This window comes from Planococcus citri, chromosome 4 (assembly GCF_950023065.1).
Source record: "Planococcus citri chromosome 4, ihPlaCitr1.1, whole genome shotgun sequence".
NCBI lineage: Eukaryota > Metazoa > Arthropoda > Insecta > Hemiptera > Pseudococcidae > Planococcus > Planococcus citri.
The window spans coordinates 30,226,854-30,248,445 of record NC_088680.1 but is presented as its reverse complement, the minus strand read 5'-3'; the positions used below and the strand labels follow the sequence as shown (position 1 = coordinate 30,248,445).

General features: G+C 33.1%; 2 protein-coding genes across 2 annotated transcripts in view; both read right to left on the bottom strand.

Moving 5' to 3' along the window:
- Positions 1 to 6,983, bottom strand: part of LOC135845811 (hemicentin-1-like) — a 972,708-nt gene extending 965,725 nt beyond the window's left edge. Inside the window, exon 1 of the mRNA XM_065364649.1 lies at positions 6,428 to 6,983. Coding sequence (XP_065220721.1) covers positions 6,428 to 6,530 — 103 coding nt within the window. The 5' untranslated portion in view covers positions 6,531 to 6,983. The remainder of the gene's footprint in view (positions 1 to 6,427) is intronic.
- A 3,730-nt stretch (positions 6,984 to 10,713) lies between these two features.
- Positions 10,714 to 19,762, bottom strand: LOC135845078 (vitellogenin receptor-like). Its single transcript, XM_065363542.1, has 10 exons — positions 19,353 to 19,762; positions 19,043 to 19,083; positions 14,819 to 14,968; positions 14,605 to 14,715; positions 14,395 to 14,526; positions 14,098 to 14,313; positions 13,736 to 13,901; positions 13,031 to 13,247; positions 12,397 to 12,585; positions 10,714 to 11,284 (listed from the first exon to the last, which is right to left on the bottom strand). The coding sequence occupies exons 1-10, from the start codon at positions 19,424 to 19,426 to the stop codon at positions 10,889 to 10,891; spliced, it is 1,692 nt and encodes a 563-aa protein (XP_065219614.1). The 5' UTR covers positions 19,427 to 19,762; the 3' UTR covers positions 10,714 to 10,888.
- Between the last annotated feature and the right edge of the window lie 1,830 nt (positions 19,763 to 21,592).

Sequence of the window (21,592 nt, the reverse complement as noted above, 5' to 3'; positions counted from 1 at the left end):
CGACGACGAGTAGGTAGTAGACTAAGCTACGTATTTCTCATATTATGAAAATACTTTCACCCTCCACATTTTAGCAACGTCTTACGAGAGTCGAAGGCACCAAGATATATAAGAATGATACTATCACAAGCCTCAAATACGAAAACTAAAACCGCAACTTGGTAGAAAGTTGTTCGCGTGAGCCTGATTGCCGCAGTCTGGAGACGAAAATTTCGCAGACAACCGCGAAATTTTTTAGCCGATTAGCTATATTCAAATTAGAAACAGACAAATTTTGTGCTGCGGATCGGAGGATGAGGAGAAGGCGAAGATACGAAAATACTCGGCTCGTTTCTTTGCAAAAGCCACCACAGCTCCTTTGAAGTGCGGTAGACAGACGCACGAGGTCTTTTGAAAATTCGAAACTTTTCTGCTATAGCGAACCGGAGTCGAAGAAGGTATCCCAAATAAGTATATAAGCGGCTGATATTCGAACGAGCAACGTTTATGTATAGGTGAGGCGGGTATGAGCGGGGTATCGCTATAAAGATGTGCGAAACGTGATATAGCTACCTAGTGCTACTGATATTAAGGTCGAGTTACATAATGTCCTTTTAACTAAGCCTATTACGTTGCACAAATCAACGTACCAAGAAATGTTCCACCGTTCGGACTCGACCCATTTGCCATCGTTCTGTGTATTGGCGAAAAGCTCGCAAGCAATTTATAAAGCTTTAAACGAAATTAAACGCGAGGAAAAACATCATTCGCAAAAAAAAAAAAAATGTAATCGAATTTTACGACACGGTGTAGAATTTAAAAGAGTCTTATGATTTGGAATACCAATTTTGAGCTCATTGTGTAATTTTCTGTAGCTAATCTAGAAGCAGGTGAATCTATGAAATGTAAGTACATACAAAGATCAATTTAGTGATGGACAACTTTTTTTTGACCGATCAATGTTTAGTCAAGTAAGAATTTTAATGAATTATTCTTTAAAAAAATATCGATTTTTTGTTTCAAAAAATGACCGTTTGTGATTTAGGATTTACCTACGGAATCGCAATTTTTAAATTTTTAAAAATTCGTCGAATGAAGTCGGAACAATTGTTTAAAGAAGCTGAAATTTTGATCAAGGTGTTTATGAAGAATTGTTTTTTCCAAAAAATTCATTTTGCGAAACTGATTTTTTTGAAAAAACTTCTTCAAAAACACCTTGGTCAAAATTTCAGCTGGTTTAAATTAATTCTTCCGACTCCATTCGACGAATTCTTGAAAATTCAAAAAAATTGTTATTTTCTAAATCACAAACAGCCCTTTTTCGAAAAAAAACGCGAAATTTTTTAGAAAAATGCATGAAAATTGATATTTGACTAAATATTGATCAATCAAAAAAAAAATCGCCAGTTCCAGGTCATCAGAAGTCTCCAAATGTTGTTCAATATTGAATACGAGAATATCGTACCTTTTAACAATGACGTCATCAAGTGGACAAAAATTCCTCCATTATCTATTTGTAGTTTTGACGTGGTGGGCGGCGAAAACGAATTTTCAATTTATTATACAGAATAAGAAGGGAATCTTGACACGACACAATTTCAAAAAATCAAATTTGGTTCGAGTTGAAAGAGTAGAGGTGAAATTCAACACAATATAAAACAGGGACGTGACATTCTTAATGTAGCCCAAAAAGTTCAATCAACCACACGCTCTAAAATAATAATATGCTGTACTGAAACATGCTACTAGCTAATCACTGATTGCAAAAAAGTTCTTCTTCAATGTTCAAAAAAAAAAAACTTTTCGATCCTCACTCGACCGTTTCTCATACCCTTACTTACGTAAAAATTTAAAAAATCCGGATTTGTAGGTTTCTATCAATAACAATCATTTTTTAATTACTAAAAATAAAAAACCAATTCAATTCTTCGATTGATTCTAATGAATATGCCTACACGTTGATAGCTAATTTATACAGTTTTATTCTTTTTCATTTCATCAATGTTCTTGCAAAAATTTCAACTAGACAAAAAAAAATTTCCGACTGCTATAAAAGCTAAACCGAAAGAGTTTGCAAAAATACATCCCAGCTCAAATTTCAAGAACAAATGGGCATTTTTTGAATTTTGGGTAATTTTTTGAAAATCAATTTTTGAGTCAAAAATACAAAAAAATCAGAATTTTACCAAATTTACCTAGAAAGCTGAAATGTGGTATGTGCCCTATTAACGACCCCCCCCCCCTCGAATCGATTGGAAACAGTTCGAAATCGTTTTTAGCATTTCGAGAGCCTCCAGCGTAGGTACATATATTTGAAAATGAAAATTTTTGATTTTTAAAAATTCACCAAAAATTTGAAAATGCATTTCATCGACTAAAATTTTGGCAGGTGATGTATTTTTGCAAATGCTTCAGATTTGGCTATATATTCGATTAAAACAGTTTTTGCCAGATGGAATGCCTTTTCAATAAAGCAAATTTTAATCGTGCTTCATCAAATTTTTGATAGAAAATCACATTGACAATTGATTCCAAACTGAAAGATCAACGATTACCACTTACTACTCAAACAAATCTGAGTTCAAATCACGAAAAATGTTGTAGTGGCAGGACACTAGCTTTCGACTAAACAAGCCACCACGCCGTTATACCATTTAGAATTTTATGCAGCATATGTGATTTAAAAAATACGTAGGTAAGTACATCGTTCATAATCGAATTTATCAAACGAATTAGAAAAAGGGGAAAAACCAAACAGATGGTTGGGATACTTCTCTTATTAGTTTCGTCAAGTACCATTACATAAGAAATTACAGCTCACAGTTGAGTTTCAAAATGTCTATCCTTACAAAAAAGTTAGTACATCTTTGAATATGTTAATCAACCGTGAGCGGATGCCAATTATCCTCACTCATTATTATTCATTAGATATAGCGTCATTTCCTGTACAGTGTACCCTGATTGGGAAAATTCACAAATTGCTGGCTCCTTGCATAGGTATACCGAAGGGTGATTCGTTTTTCAATTATCATTTTTTCGAGAATCCAGCATAAAATCGTGGCTAAAAAAATGACCGTAACAATACGCAAGTGGTCCACGTTCAATTCCCCCAACTACATACAAGCTGAAAATTTGAAAAATCAGAAAAATTTTCACGAATTTTGAAACTTCAAAAAATGTTCCCCCCTCCCACCGCCCGAAGTGGCGAACCTCGAGTCAGAAAATAATTCCCTATTTTTAATTTTTTCCATGTTCGAAAAAATCGGGCTGCGGTGGGCCCTTCAGTTTCAAAAATTTTATAAAAATTCAAATTCACCGCAAAATTTAGAAATTTCAAAATGTCAAGTTCTGTTATCTCTAAAAAGTCTCTTTTGAGTAAAATAAACTGTCATCACGATTTAAGCCCCCTCCATTGAAAACCATGCTGACCCTCTAAAATAGCAGAAATTCAATGTAAAATACAAGTACAAATTTCAGCTTTTCTAACGGATCGACTAGGTTTTCTAGGGATGGGGTAAATATCCTCATGAGAGCTCGTTTTGCTCAAAAAAGACTTTTTAAAAGTGTTAGAACTTGAAATTTTTGAATTTTGAACAATTTGCTTCGAAGTTGTTTTTTTTTCAAATTTTTGAAAATTGAGAGGTCTACCGCAACACGAGTTTTTCAAAAATGGAAAAAATAGACAATAATAGGGAATTATTTTCTCACCAGAGGTCACCACTTTGAGGGCTGGGAGCAGAGAAAATCGCGATTTTTTTTTTTGGTTATGCATTTAAGGACCACCCTATTAAACATTACCCTAAAAATTTGAAATTTAATCTACGTCTTGTTGAACCTACTTCGATCATGATCTTTTGCTAGTCTCTTATCAAAAAAAATAAAATAAAATAAAATAAAAAAAAAAGGAACCACATTGGCGATCATTAGCGTATTTTCCCGGCCGTCAACGTTACAAAACTGCAGTATAATTACGTTTCAAAAAGTAAGTAAGTTCATCAATAAATTTATTCTCGATTCCAGGACGAGTCTTCAAAACTTTGTTGCTGAAACCATCTCATCGGGTAAAGTACATAGTCGAGTTTTATTCAAAAAATTCAACGAAAGTACTTTCTTCCATTTCATTAAAATCATTCGAGGAATAGAATCACTTCGCTGAAAAAAAATGTAATGCATAAAACAAAAATTTCTCAACCAGTGTTATCGACATATTGACACTATCCAGAGGTGTAACGATTACGATTATAATCGATTATCTCCGGTTAATAATCGCCGATTATTTATAATCGGCCGTAATCGATTAATCGCAATCGGACCTTTAGGTAATTTTTTTAAATTAATCCAAATCTTGATTTTATGTCTTCCTTTTGGTTTTAATTTGTTATTTGATGTTTCATATTTTCATTTTCTCTTCAATCCTTTCATTACAATTACTTTTTGAGTAAAACAAATTTTTTTGGCCGAATAATCGCTGATTAATCGATTATACTCCGATTAGTCCGATTATTTTGGGACGAAATGATCGATGCAGCATCGATTATAATCGTTACACCTCTGACACTATCCGAACGAAGGAATTCCCCGCCGATAAGTTTTAGCAAGTGGTCGAATGGACCACCGACGGTGATATGAATCGAATTGCTGAATTTAGGCGAAGAAATTGATGTGGATTCAATTTTTAATGGGTAAGTAAGTACGTTTATTAATGATACCTATTTATACAATCGTATTTTACTTGGTATACCTTGCATGTAGTTTGTTTTTTTCAAAAACCTATGTGATAATTGCAATTTTTGAAAATTGCATATTTTTGAATTTATTACCATGTGGTACTGTATCTCTAAATCTTTATCATTAGGTAGCCTTTTTTATTTATTTTTTTTGTAAGTGTATTTTTGTTTAGAGATCTCCTTCAAGAATTTTGTTGTAATTTGAATTGTGATTTCCAGAATTTTTTTTATTTTTTGTTGTTTTTATTTAGCGATCATATTTTATTTGTTTTACCTACTTTTATTATTTATTTTTTTTTTTGTGTTTTTGTTCAGAGATCTCCTTCTAAGCACATATTTCGTTGTTATTTAACTGTGGTTTCTAGTCAGTTTAAAAAAAAAAAATTAACGTTTTTAGTTTTGTGATTTAATTTTATACTCAAAATTCTTTGAAGCCCTGATTGCAAGAGGGTTTTTGCTTTTAGCTCGTCTACGTATTGTTAATTGGCTGTTTTGAATCTTTTTTCGCCTCAAGTTCACAGTTTCAACTTTCATGTTTAGACATACTACTACTTCCTACCTCGTATTTCTGGATCGAATCACTGAATGAAACATATTAAACTTCAGTCGCAATGAAATTAAATTCGTGTGCACTTTTTATGCATGCCCAAGAATACAGAACTGCATCGTTTCGTGCTCCCAAAACACAACCGGTCTATTTCAAAGCAAATTAAACGAGCGATAAAAACGATGAAAATTTCAAAGCCACGTTGCCTCTTTAATTAAACAGCCACACAAAAATCACACACGTCAACGTTGAAAAAAAAATATTAATCGAAACTAAAACAATAATTCAGTAAAATTTTCAATTCGTACGTCAACGTCGTCGTAATTTTGCGGCTTTGAAATTAAATTACATATACCTACCGTTCCGGTGGAAATTTCCAAATAAGTTTGACACTTTCAAAATGAAAACTCGGCACTAAAAACATACTTTTTTCAACTCATTACGCAGATTTTGCTTCGACACTTTTCATTTTTCGTCGAATGAATTCCGATTCTCAACACATTTGTAAAAATTATTTCGAATACGATTGCCCTCAACTTATTGAATAATTTTCAAAATATTCAATTCGGTAAGTGTACCTCTGTTTTCTCATTTTTTCCCCTTCTATTTTTTCATCGGGTACATTGACCAAAAACTAACACTGTAAATATATCAATTTGCCAATTTTTTTTGGGAGAAAATTCATCAATTTTTCTCAAAATAAACAAACTCTTGCCTGAATCATTCGAGGAACAAAATTTTGACATACCACCCTACACAATCGCCACGTTTATAAGTCTTTATGTATGTAACATGAAAGCACCACCTCGCTCGAATCACATACGCGGATATAAAAAAGTTACACATATGGGTCGTAGAGCTGTTCAAGTTGCATAATTCTATTCTAAAAAGGGGCCATATTTTAAATGGCACACACAGCACGTGCATTGTATGGAATAGATTTTCTCCAACCCGTTACGACCTATTCGTTGTTGAGAGGAAAAAATATCATTTTTTTCACTCGTACAGATTTTATATATCTATTATATTTATTTACGGTTTTAAAGAAAAAAGGGACCAACTCAGAAGGGGGAAAAAGAGCCCACCATAAATCGAAAAAATTCCTCGTCGTCGTAAATTTTCAAAGCGATAAAAGCGAGGAAAAAAATTAATAAAAATTATATTCTTCTCTTACCATCTTTAGCCGAATGTATGGCCTGGCACAAGAACACGTTGTAAGATAACACAAAAATAAACGTGAATTGTATATACTGCGACACTACACCGAGCAACTGCATAATACCATTTACTAATATAGAAAAAAACAAGCGATAAATAAATTTACGATAACCAATAATTAACACACGCGCATTGAGAATCTCGAATTGAGAAAAAAAAACCTCTTCGACACTTTGAATTAAAAAATATTACACGATCACTCCGTAAAAAATGCATTAAAAATCTCAATCACAACACCAATCATCGTTGATAATGGAGAAAAATCCCTGTCCTAGGGTACTAGTCGTCCGGCTCGAGAAAAAAAATTCACCAATTTACATATTTTAAGAATTTAAACGTAGGAAAAAAAACATCGAAGTTGAGTGAAAAAATCGCTGGTTTGGAAAACCGGTAACGAAAATATGTAATTTTACGATAACTCTACGTCTACGACACTTTCGGCAGCCGCCAAAACACTCGTTTACGAACGCGAACCGCACTTGACGCGTAAATTTACGGAAATGAATAACATTTCGAGTAAAAACGGTTATAGGGTCCAAAGTCTCTGCTCTTCGCATCCGTTCCAGGATACGTGGTGCGGTGCTTGCGCGTACCGGGGGTGAAAAAGCTCCGGGGGGAAGTTCATGCGCGTTTGTTTCGCTAGCCGAAATCTTCCCTCTCGCCGCCAATACGTTGGCGGTGGTCTTGGTCGTCGACGTCGTAGTCGTCATCTTGTAATTTTTCTACCGTGTTTTATCATCATCGCACCCATTCCACCTAGTATCACCGCCATGCCCCCGGGGCCCTGGGATGCTGGTGAAAAAAGCCCGAGTAAATATACAGCCGCATTGTATTTAAAGCCTATTTAAGATGAGTATTTCATTATTTAATATTTCATTATGCTGCGCGAGATTCTTTACAAAGATACACATTCCTCGGATTACGTCTTAAGAATATGTACGTAGAAAATAGAGAGGATAGGCAACCCGGACGACGCGACGACGAGCAGCAGAGTTACAGTATTGAAAAGCAAACCGAGCCGGTCGTCAACCCCGCCACCTCGTCGCCCTAGCCGGCTCGTTCTTCTTGCATATAACGCTCACAACCTATACTGTCTTTTAATCTCGATCATAAAAATTTAATCAGGGAAATCTTCCTTATAACTTTTTTTTCTGCAATCATTTTCTCCTTTTTCTCGCTTCTTTTAGAATACTACACAATATAATGTGTGGTGTGGTAGCCAGGGATGCGAACTGGAATTTTTAACCGCAACCGGAACTAAGCCGAAAAATTCGCGTGGAAATGATTTTCATCAATAAAATTAACCTCTAACCTAAATCGAAAAAATCGGAACCGGAACCCAAATTTGAAATTTTCATTTCCCTAACCCTTTAAAAAATTTCGGTTAATTAGGTACGGTAAATAAATTCAATTTTTCTATCTCAAGTTTCATTATCATTAGTGTTGTGAGTGAATCTTGCCTCACAAGTCAAGAAATAAGTGTTGATAAAGGTCACAATCTAGTGAAAGAACTCCGAAAAACAGATATTCGGATGATGCTGGAAAAATTTACAACTTTGAAGCCGATTTTAGAGAATGATACTCGGTAAATAAAGGTTTCATGTACATTAAGTAAGTTTCTATTTAGTTTTCATTTTTTTTTTTTTTTTTTTTGTAATTGATATTGTGATGACTTAATTACCAGATTAATTAAAAAGCACACTTTATTTCAATTCACTTATTTTAAAATTAGAAAAACAACTGAAAAATTACAAAATAAACTTCATTAGCCACATTTAATCAAAGATGTTGAAAAATATATAAAATCTTGTCATGAATGTCAAATTATAAAACGAAAACCAGGCTAACTAAAACCAATCAAAGTACTAGAATGTGACCTACTGTCACATATTGAAATTGATTTCGTTGGTCCCCTTCCCAAAAGTGAAGAAAATTCTTATATACTTGTAGGAACTTGTAAGGCAACCAAATTAGCCTTTGCAAAAGCAACAAAAGCAGCAGATGCTGCAAATGTAATAAAATTTATTTACAACTTGATTTGCCAATATGGGTGTCCCATGAAAATTTCATGTGACAATGGAAAACATTTTAACAATAAAGAATTTAAAGAATTTTGTGAAAATATTGGAATTAAACTAGTGTTTTCGAAGACCTATTCAGTCCCTACAAACGGACTTGTAGAAAAACCAAATGGAAGTATATGTAAAACTCTGGCTTATTATGTTGATGAAAATTGAACAAATTGGTCAAAATTTGTACCATTTGTAGTTTTTACATATAATATTACACCAATTTCCAATTTCGATAAATTATCCCCATACTTCCTAGTTTTTGGAAGACATCCAAATTTACCCATTGACAATCTGCTAGCAATCAATAAAATGTCATGGAAAGGAAGAATGGAGGAACTTAAAGAACTTGCTAAAATTAGAAAAGAAGTTCCAAAATTAATATATAAAAATCAACAAATCAACAAACAAAATTATGACAAAACCCATAAAGAAGTAAATTTTGAACCAGAAGAAATTGCTTTATTACAAAACCCCCATAAAGGAAAATTTGTTCCAATGTACACAGGCCCTGTGAAAATTTTAAATAAACTAAAATTACATGTTCTTAGGTAGCGATTTGCCCATGAGGCCATGACTGAGCAGCTGGGAAATGAAGTCCACATGAGGGGTGTCTTGCTTATGAACGACGTAATGTAGGTATGCTGGAATATTTCTGGGACCACGCTATATAACGTTACCTTATCTGATTCTCGAAAAAAAAACATGTATTGCTCATCTTACTAAAATTTACGTTGCAAAAATAATTTTTGATTCAAAAATTAGAAATTTAGCTTCAATAATTAATCAAATAAACGATCATATTATACTCACAGGATGATTATTTCAGTTTTTTTATGTACCTAAATTACCTAACGTTTAAAGTCTCGCTTTTTTGACAAAAATTGCGAAAAAATAGATATCATTTTTGTGTTTACTGCCAAGAGAAGTCTGGCATTTTGCTAAAATTGTCCAAGTCTTGCTTTCCGCAAAAAAAAAAAAAAAAAAAAAAAAAGACAAAACCTCTTGCATTGCTAAAAAAAATAATCACTTTTTTGTAAAAGTTACAAAAAGTTGAGACTCTTTTTCGAATATTGTACAAAAATCTTTTTTTTTTGATAGGAAATTCACAAAAACTCCTTCTGATGCTCAACTTGCCAAAAAGTTAATTTTAACCAAAAATTGTCAATTTTTCAAGAATGAAAAAATTTAGCTTTCCAATAAAATACTTGAAGGGCTAATTGTGAAAGTCGCCTTAGTCAGCAGTGATTTTTGTACATAATCAATGAAAACATTGTTGTCCTGCTTCAGTGATAATGTAAAAACTTCATGGTCAAGTATTAAAAAAACATCTTCAACTATCCCAGAATGCATTACAATACTCATTTTTCCCTTTAAAATTGATGAAATATGAAAAAAAAATGTTTAAAGTTGTGTGAACAAAAAAATGACTAAGGCGACTTTCACAATTAGCCCTTCACTTACAAAATATCGTGTTTTTTTTTGCAAAAAAAAAACTCCAAAAAGTATTCACATCATTTCAAAAGTTGTTCGAAAGTCTCGATTTTTTGGTCAGAAATTGAGAAAAGTATCACTTGTTTGCTACTAATACCCAGTATACCCACAAAGAGATCCTGCTTGTTGCTAAACTCATCTAAAAAGTCTCGTTTTTTGTTTGTTTTTTTTTGAAAAATTTCAAATTTTAAAAAATCTCAATTTTTTCCAAAAATTAGCTATTGGAAATATTTGTTTTTTTGCCAGAAATTGGCAAAAAGTCCTTCTAATCATTAAAATTGTCAAAGTCTCAATTTGTGCAAAAAATTGGATTTTTTGTCAGAAATTGCAAAATTTTCATCTTTGTTACCAATGACAAAAAATATATCTAGGTAGTTTTTTTTTTTGTCAAAAAGTTGCAAATAAGTTTACGGTACAACTTTTTAAAAATTGAAAACCAGAACATTTCAATTTGAAATGTGGTGTTTAGTTGATTTTCCTCTTAGATTGAATCACCTCGATCAATTTTGACCATGTGGGCTTATTAGGAACTTGAGAACATCTAGTTCCTTATGGACTTGAGTATTTTGTGACGGGAAACATCTGTGTCTGGTGTACCTACCAAGTGAGTTGTTTTAAGGTTATCAAAATTCATCAAAACTGATGAAAACTATTGCACGAGTACTTCTTTGAAATTTAATAAATTCAGTTTCTCTGTGAAAATTTTAATCAGATGTAAGGTTACTACATATATCCGTCTACAGCATAGTAAATATCTTACTTAAGCCTACCATAAAATTGAAATTATTTTTCATAAATTTATATTTTTGATAAATTCCCCGAGAGCTGTAGTGAGTAGTGAGTACCTACTTATTTTATTCGATTTCGTCCATATAAAACTCTTCATAGCGATGTCTGCCCCAGTTTCTAACGCTATCGTAATATCTTTGCAACATTCGATTCCGGTACATGAAATAACCCAAAACAATTCCCAAAATGATCAAAACAGACGTAATCTCGAGCACAAGTGCAATGGTACTCGTCCCTTCAGTTTTTTCCTCGGATGGTACTTCTAGAGGCAGACCTCCGTAGTCGATATTTTGTTGATCGTCTTGCCACTCAACTTGTGCAGTACGATTATTGCACCAGTATGTTGTACTCGAGGGGTCGACATTATCACATAAACAGGTGTAATTCAGTAGTGCCGATGACGATGAGTGACGAAGTAAACATAAGCTGTTGCAGGGGTTTTTTCCGCAAGGATTAGAGATCTGTAAAATTCAAATTTTTTATGATTATAAAGATCGCAAGTGTTTTAAGGATCCGGACTAACTTGAATGATCAAAACGATGAACAAAAAAATGTTGCAGGATTTTTTTCTAAATTTAATGGAGAACTTTCATTTTTAGTTGAAAGTCACTAAAAAAAATTTTTAGCTCCAGAGATGCCCCTGGAGGAAAGATATAAGTTCTTAAAGAGGGGACATTTTCGAAAAAAATTGTGGTTTTCAATTCTAACCCCTCAACCAAACTATTTTATTTCAAGAATAACTCAGTACCAAAAAATAGTACCTATTTTGGATTCTGCATCGACCTAGGCAATTGCCATCAACATCAAAGACCACTTTTAGGGTTTCACTGAGTGATTGAAAATTTGCAAATCGTTTATTTTAGGGCTAAGTAGTTGTTTTTTTGGAAATTTTTTCTTCTGAAATATTTCACATTTATCGAGCCAAAAGAACGAAAGCTATTATTTCTGAAATCGGGAGAATAATTTGGGATACAGTAATGCCAATTTTTTAAATCATTATTGTCAAAAAATCGAGAAAAATAGCCCAAAATTTCACAATTTTTTTTTTGCATTCCAAAATATTACCTCAGTTTCAAAAATAATATCTTTCGATGCTTTAGATCAATCGGATACTTAATGTGAAATACCTGAGAAAAAAAAATATTTCAAAACACGTGTTCAGTGTTCATCCAAAAATTAAAATTTCCAAAAATAAGCAATTTGCAAATTTTCAACCACTCAGCAGAACTCTATAAATGGTCTTGGATTTTGATGACAATTGTTTAAGTTGACGCACAATCTGAACAACTATCTATCTTATGTACGAGTACATATCTGGACCATTCTTCTCATAACAGGTTGGGTAAGAGCTGTACCGAAAAATAAACCACGATTTTTTTTTTCTTCAAAAAAGCCCACTCTTTAGGACTTAACATCTCTTCTACTAGGGGTATCATCGTATCTAAAATTACTTCTGAGTGACTTTCAACCCAAAATATGTAAAAGCCTCCGCTGAATTTGGTCAAAATCCTCCTATACCTAGAAACATTTCTTTTTCTTGAATCATCCTGAGCAACAATACTATCATACTCACTTCGGTATATTGTATAAGGCGATTATGTGCTTTCAAATATGTTACTGATGATTCGTTTGAATCAGCGACCAACTTTGGGTTGTCTTCGAAATTCATGTTAATGATATTATTTTTCTCTTCTGTCCAAAAAACATTGCCTTCGAATACACTAATAGTGAAAATATTTTTTCGTGATTCTGAAAACCATTTCTGAAAAAGAAGGAACTTCATTGTACATGCAAAGTTTGATACTAATTGGGTGTCTATTTAGAAATGAGTACGAGTCTGCAAGAATAGTGATTTTTAAAAATTTCAAAACTTTGAATGCTGAAATAAGAATTTTTGATCATTTTGGGAATGCCATTGACAAAAATCAAAATATTTGTAGCTTTCGACTTTTCTCAAACTAAGAATGATTTTTCTTGGTTGGAATTCAAGTTTCTAGTAGGTATATTTTTGAGTGGAAAGTTTTGTTTGGACAGTTTAAAAATGGAATTGAAAAAAAAAATCAACTTCGGAAGAGTGTAGCAAAATTGTTACGCATGCTGTGACTAACAATTTCTGAGATTCAATTTTCACTTTAGAAATGATTAATTCTAGGGCACCGCAAGACAATAAATTGAGTAAAAAATAATAGAACTGATTGTCGAATTACCTTTCTGTTGTTCCCGTTAAACTGTATGGATTCAATTTCACCCAAATCACAATCCGTCCAATAAACTTTTTGCGAATTTTCGTCAAGGGTTAAAGACATTGGATGACGAAGGCCTTCACTGACCAAAACTGTTTCATCTGATCCATCCATCGAAGATTTTACTATGCGAGAGTCTTCATACTGATTATGCAAGACTCTCAAAGAATGGAACAATAATCTGCAGAAAATCATTCATTTTCAAGGGGTCGGTTTGATTAAAATCTACTTTTAGAACAATGACGTAATCAGGATTTTTCCGAGGGGACAGGAAAACAAGATTTTTTTAGCACGAATGAGTTGAAATTTAGGGTAAATTTTCGACAAATTCTCTGTGTTCAGGAGATTACTGCCCGAGGAAAATTGAAAAAAAATTTTTAGTAGCATAACGAAAAAGGAATTCAACAATAAGGGCGATTGATTTAATCGCTTCAATACGAACCCTTTTCGTACTCTATTTATTTTCGAATAAAAACAATAACAAAAACTTTTGAATCTTCAAGATAACAAACCTAGCAGCCGAATATTATCGAGATCGCGAACTTTAAATATAACAAAAACATAGCCAAATATAATTAATAACCGCGAATCCGCGACACTAAGGGAAGGGCATTGCACCCTCCTCAGCTTCATAAATATGTCATTGTTTTAGTTTCGTAATTAAGTTACCCATAACGTGGAGCTAAAGCAATATGACAAGAATCAGTAAAACTCAAAGTTTTAATTAGAGCACAAAATAGTCCATCTTCAGAACACACTCCAAGCGCTTTATCAGTCGAAAAATATAAGTTACCAGTCAGCCAGTCAACATCGATGGAAAATATAATCGGTGAATCTGCATTAGAAACAAATAGAATTTTCAATTTAGCTCAAAGTGATGAATGGCTATAATATAAACGCGTTTAAGCTTCTGGGTAATAACCATTCTTGGTACAGAGGGACTATTGCCTTTTAATTAATTTCTAAAGAAAAAAAAGAATCGAAAATATATTCTATTCTAAATTCAAGGTAGGTAAAATACTTATTCTTACGTGTCTCAAAGACTCGATTCGATGCACCGAAGACAACTGATTTTTTATACACGTAACCTGTCTTTTTATCAGCCACACTGTAATATAAATACATATGGGCAGCTGATAAACCTTTACATTTGACATTTTCCAGTATCACTGAAGTCGTGTTTGTTTTTAAATCGAATGCTTTAATATCACGCTTCGTCGAATATATGAGAACATTTCTGTACGCCACTGAAAAAAATCACCAAGCAAGTTAATTTTTTACCCCATGCAGAAGTTCCAGGAGTGACAAAATATTCTATTGCCAATTACCATGAGTAAAACAAGAGCGACCCAAAGTGCGAGGCTTGGATATATAGTTTTCCCCACACGAGCACCTCTCTACACCTTGATATTTAACACACCTGTGCTGACAGATAGCATCTTTGCCACATTCTTCAATCTCTAAAAACCAATCGTCAGTTATTAATCATTTTTTAAATCCAAATGGGGAACTAAGTGAATTATGGAAGTATGCGTCACCTTTGCATATCGAACTGGATTCAGATTCGGGAATTGAGGCATTACAAAAACATTGAGGACCGCTTGGAGTTGTTAAACAAGAATGTTTACACGTTCGACATTTAAATTCGCCTAAAAATTTATCCCAATAGCGAAATTAATCGACCCAGAGGTCAGAAAGTATTTCAAATTGTAAAACACAGAAAACTTTCAAGTGGAATTCAAATACGAGTACCATATTCCCAACACCGTTCATTTTCATCGGAGCAGTCCCCGCAGTGACATTCACCATCGCATGTATGTTTCAAGTCGATGCACTTCAGTTGATCTTTGCATAAGAATTGACCTTTTTGGTAGGTGCAACTTGGATATTCTGATCGAATTCCTGTAAAGTCACAGAAAATTCGTTCAATAAAATTTTGTGACTATTAGACAATAATTAAGACTTAAGTATACCCCTCGAGAACTGACATCACTGAGGAAACCTCCGGGTGCTAACTTCACTGAGGAAACCTCCGGGTCCATGTCAGCACCCGGAGGTTTCCTCAGCGATGTCAGCATAAAAATAAGTCATCGCTCAAGGGATATGCTCTGCCATGCTGTTTCCAGGATTGCTGCACCTACTGATCCCAAATAAACCAGCAAACCAAAAAAAAAAAAAAAAGGTCTTTGAGATAAGGATAATATTCTACGTAAAATTCTCTACAGAATATAGTAGGTTTGAAAGTCATCCACGATACAGAAAAAACCACGTCAAGCAATTTTTTCATTTTTTTAGAAACATTGTCAACATTTTGTTTCATCATGCTATCATTCGTTTCATTGACTTTGAACAGTTGGCAACACTTACACACTTTTTGTTGCTAATTTTTGATTTTCATGCGTGGTGGTAAATTTAATTATTTATTTCGTCAGTTGAGATTTCAAATTAAGATTAATTGTAAAATCGTTCAAGTTTCATATTAATAATGCTGGTGTTTTTAGAAATTAATCAGTCTGAACTGTGAATATATTCTTGGTAAGTGTACTGCGGTCTGTACGCATTCAATGTATTAGTTTATTTATATTAGTTTATTTTCTTAATTTTGAAAGTTTTTAAAAATGTATTACTTGTTATGGTGAAAAAAAGGTTATTTAGTGAATATAACACCTCGTACAGGAGATGTAAAATCAGAAGTGAAGCTTCTTCCATATATCGGCAACTTATATGTAAATGAATCCACCACCAACAAAGCAGCCAATGTTCCTCAAAGTGCCGTTGACCATTCCACCATTCATCAATCTACCATAAATCATTCGTCACAGGAGAATAATTTTTCGACCAACTCCACTAGTGATATGGTTTTACTGGATCTTTCACTGCCTTCAACAGCAACAGATCAACACAATCAACCGTTATGCCATTCCTTATCCACCGATGTTTCATCTCCATAAATTCTTGAATCACTGAGAGGATGGATTGTGAAACACAATATCAGTGCCTCAGCTGTTGGAGATTTGATGGTTATTACTAGTTCTGCTTTACCAAATGGAAAACGTCTACTTGACATGCGTACTATTTTCAAGGCGACTTCTTCAAAGTTCACTGTAGATGAAATGTAAGTACCCTGGTGAATTTCATTATTTGTACATATTTTGGATTGCAACAACAACTACAAGAGACTGTAATTTTTGACTCTAATGTATCAATCCTCAAACTCGCCAATACTTGCATATGTACATGAAATGAGTAAAATTTTCATGATTGGTTTATGGTGAAAGTAAACCAAACATTGGCGAACACAACTAACATAAATTGATAAAAATATACCAAGAAGGAGTAAGTAATCTTTAAAACACGAAATGGCGACATTCAAAATTGTATGCCGTGCCCGTCGACCGTATATTAGGACGAATATTTCAACGTGAAAAAAACGACCGAAGTTAAAGCCGACTTTTTGGATGCAGAATCCAGGAAACCTGCTCATGCGTCAAACATGATGCTTACGGCGCATGAGCAGAAGGTTTCCTGGATTCTGCACCCAAAAAGTTGGCTTCATATACGCCGATTTGAAATATTCGTCCATTATACACAGTCGACGGTCATGCCTCAATTTGATACAGTTGCAAGCGTTCCAATAGACTACATGCTTTGCATATGCCTATAGATGTTGTGCGGGAACTGATTAGCACTTGGTTTTTATCACCTTTTTTGAAAGTGCCGAACTGGAAAATTGTCGGCCTTTGAAAGAGGTAAAATATTGGAAAGCTACTGAGCTACGAACGTTTTTGCATTACACTGGACCAGCAATTCTTCTGTATGTACTTCCTAGAATATACATATTAAGTACAACCACTTCATGCTGCTACAGGATACTGCTTTCATTTTATTGAGTAGTAGAACATCAGAGCTATCAACAAATGCTAGAGAAATGCTTCGAAAATTTGTTGGTGATTAGGTACCAAGTGTTGTATGGCTCAAACAGAGTCACTATAATGAATGTACATATGCTGTTGCATGTTGTGGATGATTACCAAAGACATGGAAACTTGAACTAAATTTCATGCTTTCCGTTTGAAAGCTACCTACTCTCTAAATTTGAAACAGTGAAATTTCACTGCTTAGCAGTCACGACATTTTGGCTTCTTAAAAGCAGTAGTTTTTTACTGCAAAACAGTAAAAAATTTACTGAATTGATCAGTAAAAATGATTTTTACTGACCAATTCAGTAGATTTTTCACTGTTTTGCAGTGAAAAACTACTGCTTTTAAGAAGCCAAAATATCGTGACTGCTAAGCAGTGAAATTTCACTGTTTCAAATTTAGAGAGTATGTGAATTGAAAAAAAATAGTGAAACAATATCGTAATCCTTTGCAAAATGTGGCAAAATGGCATTCAGCTTTCATAAAAAAACGATTGAAGCTCGTTCCGAAAGTTGAAAAAAACATCAAATCTAGTGAAAAACTGTTTAGTACGTTTATTGGATGGCAAAATAGTCAAAATTGATCAAGTTCTTGGGAACTACATCGCTGGCAGTTTTTTTTATTAAAAAGCAAACTCTATTCAACAACCCACATTTAGTTAGATGGAAAGTTCAAAAAGGGTTGTTCCCAGACCGAGATGTCTCCAAAAAGCAAACGGCGTTCGAAAACTTCACGAGTGAGAGAATAAATTATACTTTTAAAAAATTTAATTTGAAATTGAGCCAGCAGATATGTATAAATCCCCGTTTCTAGTGACTTTTTACTTGAAAATCCATAGAACCAGGATCTTCGATTCAATGTATGTACATACTTATTTAAAAAGTAAAAGTATGTTAACTGACGTCACACACACACATCCTACTCTACAACTACAACCCACATCTGTGCTTACATGACCAGCAGCATCAGGGATGGAAAGCTAAAAGATGAAACTTTAGCTTTAGCTTTTGGCTCTTCAAATTAATGAAACTTTCTAATGGCTAGCTTTTAGCTTCCAAAAATTATGGGCTTCGGCTTTTATTTAGCTTTTGGCTTTCAGCTTTTGGTTTTTAATATTTTCATACATTGCTACAATACAGAAAAGTACACCATGGATAGTTGAAATGAAATAATGAGTATAATTCATAATAGGAAACGTGTGATTTAATAAGAATAAAAATTACTTAGAAAGAATCAAACAAAACGATGAAAAAAATGAAAACAAAAACGGGAAAATGGCTATAATCACAAAAAACTGAAACTAAAACCAAACCAGATAAACATGAAAAAAAATCTGAAAGAAAGCTGAAAAAATGAAGCTTTTGGCTTTAGCTTTTAGCTTTCAAAAATCCCAAACTTCCTTCGGCTTTCAGCTTTTAGCTTTCGGCTAGCTTTCCATCCCTGCCAGCATGATACGCGTGTCCATAATGACAATTTTATATTATTTATTTTCATGACTTGAAATTTTAAAAAAATTATTCAAAAGCAACTCAAAAATTTTCTGAAGGAACTCTGACTTTAGAAATCATCCTTCCTACGTCATACATACAATAATTTTTCAAACATTCCGATGCATATGTCCATAATGACAATTTTTGGGTCGAAAATTATTCAAAAAATTACCTAAGGATGATTGAAAATACATATAAAAAAAAATCGGTTCAGAACTAAAATCTTAATCTTTTCTTGTCTTTTGGATACGCCAAAAAAATCATCGTAAAGATCTAAACATTGATTGGAGACTTCAACATTTGTTAAGAAAAATTAAACAAAATTACTGAAAAATTTGGATGAAAAGCTCTAAAATTTAGAAATCACGATTTGGTACGATTTTCTATGTGTACTCTTGGTGATAGTTTCTAAAGTCAAAATTTATCCAAAAACGGTAGAAAAATTCGATTACAAAATTCAACTTTTGGAAATAATTTTTACTAGTTAATTTTTGAAGCCTTTTGCATGCAATTTCCAACATCCGCATTAAATTCAATTAAAAGAGATGACATTCGTGTAACTTTACCTTGATGTTTTTCGAATTCAAGTCTTTGAACTTGAGAAACTCTACAAAAAAAAAAGAGAAATATATTATTGAACGATAAAAAAGGTGGTTTGCACGATAGTTATTCGAACGATAAAAAGTGGGATGGCAACGGCGAAATACATTTTTCTATTCTGCAATCCCTTTTTCTACCGTGAATACATATTTATCGTGCTAACCCACCATTGATATCGCGCTAAGCCCCTTTTTTTAAAGTAACGGTAAATTGCACCCAAAAAAAAATCATGATAATAGTTGTAGATTTTTTGTAAAATTTAATTACGGTACTTACTTTGTGACATTTTCCATACTACAAACCATATTCGCGAAAAGAAACGGACATAAAATCAATAAAAGAAATTCCATCGCGTATTTTATAGCCTACTTTATTTGTTACAACTACCTATACTTAGTTCATTTTAAAAATTTAAAAGCACACTGAATTTAATTTTTCGTGAAAAGCATCGCATTCCTCAAAAACGAGATAGTGATAAGAATATTGTTGGACTATGTTTTCGATATCCTGGAAATGGAAAGTGGATAGTGGTGTTGCGGACTATTTTTCGGCTGGTTGACGTCCTACATTAATGAGAAACGACCTTCGCCACAACGTCACGTATCAAAAAACGTGTTTTTTTGTGAACTAAGCACGTTTTGGAAAAAACCACATTTTCATTTACATAGGAATTATAAGTATAATAATTAGGTGCGAAAATATATTCCTACACTTTTTAAAAAATATAATGCATTTATGTTTCCTTCATTTTGATCTAGCCAGGTATTTGAGGTATTGTAATATTTGTTACTGGCGACATTTTGGCAAGTTAAAATTCAACAGTGTTAATCGTTGAGAATGTAAAATGATCACCTATTATCAGTCCAATGTTGATATCCAACCAAATCATCCAGTGGTTTCATAGATAATTTCAAAATTTGATTCTACTGTTATCCGTGATTCAGTTATAAAAAATGTAAGGCGAATTAATTTTTTGTACAGGGATATCATCAACGTTGGCCAATAGCCCGCACCCATGAGATAGATCACTGTGTAGTGTGTTGTGTATCTGCCCTTTCCCATTTTGTTTGAATACCTATCCGAAGAGATGATCATATCTCAAGACAAGTTGAAGTTGATACAAATCAATTGGTGGGTTTTGAAAGGGATTACTTGAAAATTTAAAATCAGAAATTTTATGCAGTAGAACACTGAGATATCTAAAAAAAATGTGAAAAAATTTTATTTTTCATGATTTTTTATTTTTTTCAATATCTCAGGTTCCACTGTATGAAATTTCAAGATTTTTGCAAAATTTGTCATATATGTTATCTTTTTTTACAAAAAAAGACTCTCGTAAAATTTTGCAAATGTCATACACAGTTTTCGAGTTATAAAAAATAAGCTTTAGCAAGAAAATAGCGGACCAGCATACCACCTGTTATAGTGTCCCGATCTATTCGGTCACAATACACACCAAGGGAATTTTTACTGTCACAAGAAGAAAGCAGAAAAAGCTCGAATAATGTAATAATAAATATTTAAACACAAATTACTTAAAACTGAAATTCTAACACAAACGAACAGGGCATGTAATGCTGAAAACGATCACGTAAAAATTTGCTAGTAATATCTTGACATTTTTCTTTTTTAATATGATTGTAATATCAATGAAATGTTTATCAGGCTACTGTAAGCGGCTTATACTGGAAAATAGTTTGGATTATAAGAGCCCGACGAGAAATTGAAAAACTCGACGATATCTTTCATCGTGAAATTGATCGTTTACGAAGTACTGAAACACCGCACTGAAAAAAAAAAACAATAAAAATTACTATTTCAGTATAGTAACCGGATCCAATCCAAAAATAATAGTGATTTTTACTCAGCCAAAAAATACATTTTACTATAGAATTAGGTAAAATTTATTACTCTCATAGTAAAATTTACTAATCTCATAGTAAAATTTACTAAATCTCATAGTAAAAATCGCAATATTTTTGAATGGGATCCGGTTACTGTATGAAATAGTAAAAATTATCCATAATTTTTTTTTCCGTGCGTTCTCTTACGACACTGATCGTTTAAAAAACTTGACCGAGCTTAACGACATCAGAAAAGAAAAACGCCGTCAACGATTTTTTAAATTCTTGACTGATCCTCCAGTCAATGATCCTGCTATCTCTGAGTTCTTGTCTGATATCGGTTCAGAAGATAAAAGTAAAATTGCGGAAGACGCGGCTGACACTTACTTTGAGTCATCAAATTTTATTCATTCCTATTGCAAGCGCACGTTAGTCCCGGATGATTTTCGTGAGCTGGAAAAATCACGTAGCAACAATTTTATCAACATGTATTGAAGAAGTTCGAAAAGGCACCGTACGCGTTAAAGATGTTACGAAAAGTAAAAATTCGTGTTTTTAATATTCTGAAATTGTTTAATAAAGAAAATTCGCAAAAAACCCTTCGAAAATGAGTAGATAATTTGGATTAAAAACGGTTTTTTTTGTTTAAAAAACGAAAAAAAATTCAAAAAA

Bases quoted from the DNA above. Each gene is read 5' to 3' on its own strand.
- LOC135845078 (XM_065363542.1), bottom strand. From the start codon at position 19,426: ATGGAATTTCTTTTATTGATTTTATGTCCGTTTCTTTTCGCGAATATG. The intron at 14,527-14,604 runs GTGACGCATACT...ATTGGTTTTTAG, and splicing joins ATCCAGTTCGATATGCAAAG to AGATTGAAGAATGTGGCAAA. The intron at 12,586-13,030 runs GTAATTCGACAA...CTTCTTTTTCAG, and splicing joins TTAACGGGAACAACAGAAAG to AAATGGTTTTCAGAATCACG.